At 39.6% G+C, this 8591-nt stretch overlaps 1 protein-coding gene across 2 annotated transcripts; it reads left to right on the top strand.

Moving 5' to 3' along the window:
- Positions 1-1103: 1103 nt before the first annotated feature.
- On the top strand, positions 1104-7967 carry LOC306732866 (protein kinase C and casein kinase substrate in neurons protein 1-like). 2 transcript variants are annotated; one of them, XM_079214040.1, is made up of 10 exons: positions 1104-1250; positions 2800-2870; positions 3017-3173; positions 3343-3578; positions 4298-4453; positions 4829-5004; positions 5094-5214; positions 5776-5846; positions 5971-6050; positions 7376-7967. In XM_079214040.1, the coding sequence occupies exons 2-10, from the start codon at positions 2814-2816 to the stop codon at positions 7486-7488; spliced, it is 1167 nt and encodes a 388-aa protein (XP_079070166.1). In that variant the 5' UTR covers positions 1104-1250; positions 2800-2813; the 3' UTR covers positions 7489-7967. The 2 variants fall into 2 exon arrangements, with proteins under 2 accessions (XP_079070166.1, XP_079070167.1); XM_079214041.1 differs by lacking the exon at positions 1104-1250 and adding an exon at positions 1532-1636.
- Positions 7968-8591: the final 624 nt, after the last annotated feature.

The raw sequence follows: 8591 nt of genomic DNA, 5'->3' as shown, positions 1-8591 counted from the left end.
ACCAATGTTCCAGTCTGTAGTTGAATAAGTAGGCAGACCAAAAATCAGAAACAAATTGTAATGCAGCATGATATACTGAATCTAGGATGAACTTTCATGCATATATACATTATTACCATAATCAATTGCTGATAGAAGTGTAGCTTGATAGAAAAACAGCATTTGTTTCTATAGTAGAAACCTACCTTGAGATGTGTTTGCACAACACTCAATAATGTTTTTAAAGACAAAATGTCTTTTTGGAAGAAAAAAAATGGTATTTATAAGTTGAGACTCAATATATATAATACATATTTAAAGATAATTTCAAATATAAATTATATGAACCTCTCCCAGGGTCCCACAGGTGCGTGTGCTCTATTGTTGTTGTTGTTGTTGTGGTTATTTCTGTAGTGTTGACCTCATTTTTATTTATTTTATATTATGTCATTATTATGTTAATATTTATTTCCTGAGCTCCTTATTCCATTATGCCTAAAGGAACACTTACCCAAATTGATATTAAACCCCTGCAACCACTAGTGAGTAACAATATCTCATGTATGGTGAGTGGTGAATATCCTTTGAATTGTTTTGGCTCTGGATAAACTGTTAAGAACAAGTGGCGGTTTGAAAACTGATTACATCCAGCATTTATCTGAAAAAGACTGAGAAATATAAACCAGATATAGACAGCAGTATGTGAACTGTAACTTGTGTGTTCTCCTTTAACTTCTGGCTGATATCCAGAAGAGTAAAATCCCACAACACATGTGTGGTGGACATGCTGCATATTGTACTGTCTTTGACATGCTCTCTTTCTAGGCCTGACCACCACAGAGAGAATGGCAGGTCGCAAAGGGGCACCGGGCTAATGTGGCAGTTCATGGGCATCCCCCACCCCCCTGCTGTCACACACACTCACTAATAAGCTCACATGACTCTGTGCCACATTGACACGTTTCTGTGACCAGCGAATGGTCAAAAAGAAGGTTCAGCATCTCATTAGCACCATATTGAGAGAGACAGAGGGAGGGACAGGCATGGAGAGAGAGAAGGAGGGGGATTCTTACAGCTGTTTTTCTACTAGTACAGTGGAGAGAAAGTGAGAGGGTGATAGTCAAAGAGCTAAACAGCCTGATAAGGAGTGAAGCCAGTGAGCCAAAGAAGCAAAGGATGGGGTTAAAGTAGGGAACAGAGGAGAAAGAGGAAGAAGAGTTCATGACTGTGAACTAGAATATTGCAGCTGACAGGAGAGGAGAGCAAGAAAGGTAAGTTTATTCCTCCCTCTTTGTTTGCCCTGAAGCCAATTAACAGCGGAGTGATTACCATGCAAAGGCTCTGATTTGGTTAATTTTTTTGCATGCATTTTCTCTGTGTCTCACGCCCACTTTTAGATCAACAATGTGTGTGTGTGTGTGTGTGTGTGTGTGTGTGTGTGTGTGTGTGTGTGTGTGTGTGTGTGTGTGTGTGTGTGTGTGTGTGTAACTTTAAGTGCCAAGGGAAAATTAGGTCAGTGAGAGAGGGGAGAGAAACATGAGTTAGACGAGGAGAGGCACACTGGGAGAGGGGAAGACGGACAGAGAGAAAATCCCCAGCCCTTGAACTACAGTAACAAGTGGTCACTTGAGTAATCACTGGTGATTCAGAGAGAAATGTAAGTGCTTCCAGGCATGACTGCTCTGTTGCCACTTCTTGCTTCTTCTATGCTTGTGGATGGAGTTTTTTTTAGCATCAAAATACTTTGATTGGAATGCTTCTGTGAGGTAAAATGAGTGTATAGGCTGTTCCTTTCCTCTGCGTTGATAACAGAATCCAACAAAGTGAAAAAAGCAAAATTTAAGGTGAGCCTTCAGGGACTCCCTTCCATGTTTTGACTTGCAGGAGCCCATAGTAACATGAATAACATGATAATATACGCATTTACACCAGCAAGCTAAGGGACAGAAAGTCCTACAAGAGCCTAACTCTCTGTCATGCTCAGTCTTGTGATGAGGTGTGGTTAGTCACTTTCATATTACTCAGCCAGCAATGTGTCAACTTGTTACTAAGACAGAAATAGGCCCTAATGTGACTGAGTCCTTTGCATGTTTGTGCATGCATCTCTTTCCTTTTGTTCAGTCTCCCTCCAATGTATATGCACCACTTGGGCTTTGCTTTACAGGCTGTGCGAAAATATCTGGACAGTTGAATTCCTTTTAAATCCTGTTTTCCCATTTGTAAGATAAAGCAAAAATCTTGCTCTTGCTCTTGTCATGATCTCCGAATCGAATGGCAGGAGGAGTCAGAGTGGGCGACAGTTGGTTCTAATATGCCTTGTATTAGTCAGAGCAAAGGAAAAGATGACCTTTCCATGCTGTTTATTTTGGGAAGGCAACAGGAAGAATGCTGGAGCAGCTGTTCTATTCCTACTGGCAGATCCCACCCCTGTGAATTCCAGTCTGCCACTGTATGGCACTCCCCTTACTGAGGCAGGGGGCTTCTTGGATGTAACCAAGCACTGTACAGTGTAAATAACACCACGTCAGAATCATCAACGTTGTTATGGCAATAAGCTCTGCAACACATACAGTACACACACACACTTTAGGGTTTCAGTCGCCAATTATTTCCTGCCATGCAGGGGTAACGGCTCTGTTTATGAGGAAGTCAGCCTGCGGTATCTGCACATTACACGGTGTAGACGTCCAACCTGTTGCGTGATTATCAATGTCACCTATCTGCCAATAAAAGCTCTCTTACGTTGCTCGTTATGCATCTTAACCAGTCGAGCCACTCTCTCATATACCACAAACAGCTATCTCTTGCTTTCTGAGACAGATACGTTCCCTACAATGGCGAGCCTTCCCAAAGAGCCACCGGAGGATGCCAAGAAACAGAGCTTCTGGATGGTGAGGATTATATTCATGATTCAATCTTACATCACTTTGATACAAGGAATTGCAAGTTAAACAAAATCAGTGCTCGTGTGTTTGTGAATGTACATACTTGAGTTCTGCAGGTTTGTTATTTTACATATCACCATTCCTCCTCTCAGCCGGGGAACTATGTGCGTACAGTGCACCGAACTGAACAATCCTTCCAGGCCTGCAACGACATTGTGGCCTGTTTCACGGAGAGAGCAAAGGTAGAAAAACAGTACGCCCAGCAGCTCAGCCAGTGGAGCAGCAAGTGGAAGTCCATAGTGGATTCTCGTAAGTATCATCTCAGTCGACATAGCTTTAAGTTACCTCATGATATTTTTTTAATGGTTGCATCGGTACTCGTTTGAAACTTTAAAAATGGAAGTCATTATTTCTCTATTGGTTCTATGACCTCTGTGCTCTGTTATTTCATTCCTCAGTCTTTTTTCTCCTTTCCCAGGGCCACTTTATGGCTCCCTCATGAGGGCATGGCAATGTTTCTTCACCTCCACTGAGCGTTTGTCTGCCCTCCACTCCTCCATCTCTCAGTCCCTCACGGTGGAGGAAGGCGGCCGCGTGAAAACCTGGCAGAAGGAGATCTTTCCAAAGCAAATCTGTTGTGGGTTCAGGGAGAGCTACAACAACAAAACAAGTTTTTCCCGTGCGCAGAAACCTTGGTCCAAAAAGCTGATGAAGGTGTGTGTGTGTGTGTGTGTGTGTGTGTGTGTGTGTGTGTGTGTGTGTGTGTGTGTGTGTGTGTGTGTGTGTGTGTGGAGAGGGGGGGTAGACGGGGGGGGGGTTCAGAAGTAGCAAATAGAGTTTGCACACAGTATTAATTGGCAACTCCATCTTCAGATGAAAACCACAAGATGCAACTGAAAGCTCAGAATAAAGTGAAAAGAAGTGTTTTTGTCAAACTCCTTTTTCAATGGTCAAGAATTAACTTTCATGTATAGCAACACCACCACCAATTCATAGCACATATATTGCCTCCACACAGCTCTCAAAAAACAGCAACAGCGTGGTTGCAACTAACAGTCTTAAATTTGAGGGTGGGCACCAGAGGGTGGGCACTATGCTTTTCTGACAATGCCATTGCGTTAGCAACTGTCACCACCATATGGGCACTTTGGTGGCTATGAGCTAACCACAGTGGGACGCGCTCTCATGCACCAACATCACCTAAAAAGCACACAAGATTGGCCCAGCTATGTCAACAAAGCACAAAAAAGTTAATTTAGTTTTCTTTACCTTTGGACAGAACCACACAAGCTGTTGCCCCCCTGCTTCTAGCCTAGCATTCCTATCTAACTATCCCCTACCAATAGCTTAATATTTAGCTTTCAACAAGAAAGCAAATCAGCAATTTTCCTAAAAGTAAATACTATGCATGTGTGTGAATGTGTATTCAACAGCTGGAGAAGGCCCGCGTTGCATATCACAAGTCCTGTCAGAGGGAGCAAACAGCCCTCGACAAAGAAAAACAAGCTAGCGAAAACGCTGAGATGAGTCCAGAGAAAAAGCAGAAAATCACAGAGGCCAGAGAGAAGGTCACAGAGGAGAAAGAAAAGGTGAGGAGGGATATTAACACACTGCACCACTGGACACCATGCATGTTGAAGAAGGGCTTCATTCACAGCACATTTAAATTCCCAATTACTGATTCATGACATGCCACAAAGTCAAACATGTTGCATTCCAAGAAGGATTTGTTAGCCTGCTGCATCTGGTAATGCACTATCAACTCTAAACACAAGCCTGCAGCCTTAAGTTTCTGTTCCAAGCATTTCCCTTGTATGGAGACTTGTTATTGTTACACATCTCTGTGTTTATGGAGCCCAACATGGCAACAGTAAAGGGCAGCAGATGATTTCAGATTGTCCTCCATTCAAGAGATGTAGTAGATGTTCTACTTTTCCTAAATTGTTCTTGTGCGCTGCCTGCAGATTAGAGATCGCTATGAGAAACTGCTGGAGGATGTGACGTCCTATACACCTCGCTACATGGAGGAGATGGAAGCCATTTTTGAAGAATCACAGGAGGAGGAGAGGAAGAGGATCAGCTTTCTGAAGCAGGCCTTCCTCTCCATCCACAGACATCTTGATATCACCAACAATGAGAGGTGAGCAGCCATCAGGGTGGAAGTCAATTGTTTTTTAGCGGTTAGTGTAGAGCAAGTGTCTCTGTGTATTTATCGTGTCCTTGTGTTAGTGTGAAGGCAGTGTACAGTGAGCTCCACCACACTCTGATGTCCATCGATGAGCAAGATGATCTTAAATGGTGGAAGAACAACCGTGGCCCTGGCATGCCGACCGACTGGCCAAAGATTGATGTATGTTACAATGTTGCACTCCAACACATAGAGGAGAAAAATACATGCACTCTCAGGACGACCGGATAACAATAAACAATGGAATGATAATTCAGTATTTAGCAGAATCAAATACTTTGCTTTTTTGGAGTCTTACATCAGAGACAGCATGAACTAAATGTGGACATATCTTATAAAATGTATATCGTTGCTTTGTGTTAACCTTCTTGTGTTGTTGTTTTTCTTTTGCTTATTAATATAATAATAATAATAATAATAATAATAATAATAATAATAATAAGGTTTATTTATATAGCACTTTTTACAGACAAGGGTCACAAAGTGCTTAACAAGAGTCAGGAAAAATAAATAAAAGTGTTAAAACCAGATTGACAATAACGGCCAAACATTTCAACAGTTAAAAGAGCACAGTAAAAAAAAGTTAAGAAAATGCATGGCCTCACAAATTGTCTAATCTACATATAAACAAGATACTTTCCTATTTGTATCTTGCAATGCATTTATCATAGCTGTTTTACTTGACCAAAGTTTTGATAACTCAACTTGTATCTTTTTCACCAGGAATGGGTCCCACCAGTAAAAAAGCTAGATAGAAAAAAAAGAGAACAGAAGAAAAAAAAAGAGAATCGACCGTAAGTAATCTATAGTTCTTTCAATGTATGATAACTAATTTGAAAAAAAGAACAACATATATTTTATTCCAATTAATATTTATGTGTTTCTGATTGTTCAAGCGTTCATGTCTTCTCCTGTTAGTGTGATGATTGGAGGTGTGAAGGTGCGAGCTATGTATGACTACGTGGGAGAGGAGGGCGATGAGCTGTCGTTTAAAGCAGGTGACACCTAAAGTGTGATGTGACGACGCTCAAATGGATTAGACATTAGTGTTATTCTCAAAGTTTTAAAGCTATAATAGGACTTGTGTAATAAATCACAACCATTGTATCACTGTAAATTTGACTATAAATGCATCCCATCCCTCGAAAATGATGGCAGGCTGTTAAACATACATGTGCTGTGTGTAGTTTACTGTGGTTACCTTACATGATATCTGGGTTGTGATTCTCACGTTAAATCATGCTTTCACAAATTAGGCTTGCACACACATCCATTTGCATTTGTAGAGAAGGCAATAGGAACACCCTCGCTGAAATGACCAGCGATTGTTCAAAGTCCTCCAAAGAGGAGGTGCCAAAGTCTAGTTGTCTCTCAGACCACTGGAATTACATTACGCCTAAAGGTTATTATATAATTGTTGCCCAATGACACCAAAAATAAACTGCCTACTCCAGCTTTAAGGCCTCCTCAAAATCTAAGTTTTATCTTTATCTTTCTGCTGTGTGATGGTTTTACCCAAGTGTGAAAATATGTTTTATACATAAAGTAGAGACAGTAACATTTAAACGCTCTATAGTTTAGTTTTGTGGGTATAATATTATTCAAATCCTGCCTAAAAGTGCACTTATCTCTTCCATTCTGTTTGATAAAGCGTTGGAATCTTAACAAACAAACATGAAAGTACTATTTGCAAGGCTTCAGTAAGATTTTTACCCCCTTCTGGGCAACTAAGTTAAGCTGAGGTTAGCTAAGCAAAACCAGAACTCAATCAGAGCTCAATCAAATCAAATAAAAACACACACTCTCTAAATGTATATTTTTTTAAGTAAAATATATTACTCCTAATTTCTCGAGAAAATATTGGAAAATTGGACATGCTTTGTATTTTGGAAGAACATTGGGTAACATTTTATATTTTGGTGCGCATAATCAATGTTATTTAATAGGTAATACTTTAGTAATAAATGATTAGTCCTTATAATGTGCTTGTTAACATTATTATGTGACTGAGATTTACGTGAAAATTATGGAATGTAAAAAACATTTGAAAGAGCTGTCTAAAAGACTAAAACATTGTGTTTACTGTATATGTAATTCTTCATTCACATTTGACCGTGAAATAAAGCGTTACTGATATTTAGAGAAGAAGTGGCCTTAATAAGAACAACATCTTATGGAATTGTTGCAATGGCTTAAATATGCATTGTGCTGCTTGAGCTGAATGGTACAAACAATTACACATATGCGTTTCATGGCTCACATAACTTACTATTTATTGAAACACAAACATTGATTAACAGACTTCTATTTTCTGTGATCCCAGGTGAAGTGTTCCTGAAGGTCGAGGAGGAGGATGACCAGGGTTGGTGTCGAGGAGTCCTGAGCGATGGGAAAGAGGGCTTCTACCCAGCAAATTACGTTGAAGTTGCAGAGTGACGTCATACTGTCTAATAGACTTTGTCCTAAACATCCATTTCTCACTGAGTTAGTTACAAATCTTCAAAAAATAACAAATATTGTTATATAATATAGTTTGTAACACAGATATAATCTGTTCCCAGACACTTTCAAATGTTAAATTTGTTATGGTTTTAATATTCTAAACTACTTTGGTTTGAGTGCTTCTGCAATATGAATTGTCGAAGACTAAATGTACTGTTTGTGCAGGAGCTGTATGTGTGCATGCGTGTGTGCACATTAAGACGAAACAAAACAGAACAAGAGAGGATATTTATTTACTGCCAACATGTCTGAGTCATTAGGTCATTATAATGAAGACAGATATGCACCGGTTACAATGATGGGAGCACACAAGGATAATGTTTACTTAATAGGTATTATGTAGAGACACATAGAAGTTACTTTGACTGAGAGAATTGATTTTCGAAATAAAAGTGTAATTGTTTTGCCTCTAATCCATCTGGTTGACTGTGTTATTTGTTGCCATGGAGTGTGTGTGTGTGCGTGTGTGTGTGTGTGTGTGTGTGTGTGTGTGTGTGTGTGTGTGTGTGTGTGTGTGCGTTTGTTAGCATGCCTAAACGATTATTCACATGGTAAACACTGTACCGGCTGAATCCGCCATACCAGTTTGTTAGCATTGGCCCTGTGTGCATGTGCTGATGTTAGCATTTGGCTCAAAGCTGCGCTGTACTCAAGTATAGCCTCACAGAGCTATCATGTCTGTAGACTTAGTCTTGTCAAGTTGATTCAGGTTATCAAACCTAAAACATATAAGACAACAGGTTGTCAAACCTAAAACAACACATGTGTAAACGTGTGTCATCATTTTACAAGTGTATTTAAATTGTTTCAATTGTATATTATGTTTTATTATTATTATTTATTTTGTGATTTGGGAATGTAATGTACATGTAATGACATGAATCAAACAGAAGCATAGTAAAATACTGAAAGACACCAAACAAAAACAACAAAGACAAAGAGCAAGATCTATCAAATAGGTTTACAATATAGATATTATTTTACTTTGAAAGGCATATTAATCATCTTGACTTTCAACAATGTATTGTTCGGTTTCG

The sequence above is a fragment of the Taurulus bubalis genome (genome assembly GCF_910589615.1).
Source record: "Taurulus bubalis genome assembly, chromosome: 2".
Classification (NCBI taxonomy): domain Eukaryota; kingdom Metazoa; phylum Chordata; class Actinopteri; order Perciformes; family Cottidae; genus Taurulus; species Taurulus bubalis.
This window is presented reverse-complemented; position numbering and strand designations above follow the sequence as displayed.

Excerpts from the sequence above, each read along its gene's own strand:
- LOC306732866 (XM_079214040.1), top strand. The coding sequence starts at position 2,814 with ATGGCGAGCCTTCCCAAAGAGCCACCGGAGGATGCCAAGAAACAGAGC. Across the intron at positions 4,454-4,828 it reads TCACAGAGGAGAAAGAAAAG|ATTAGAGATCGCTATGAGAA; the intron begins GTGAGGAGGGAT and ends CGCTGCCTGCAG. Across the intron at positions 5,847-5,970 it reads AAAAAAAAAGAGAATCGACC|TGTGATGATTGGAGGTGTGA; the intron begins GTAAGTAATCTA and ends TTCTCCTGTTAG.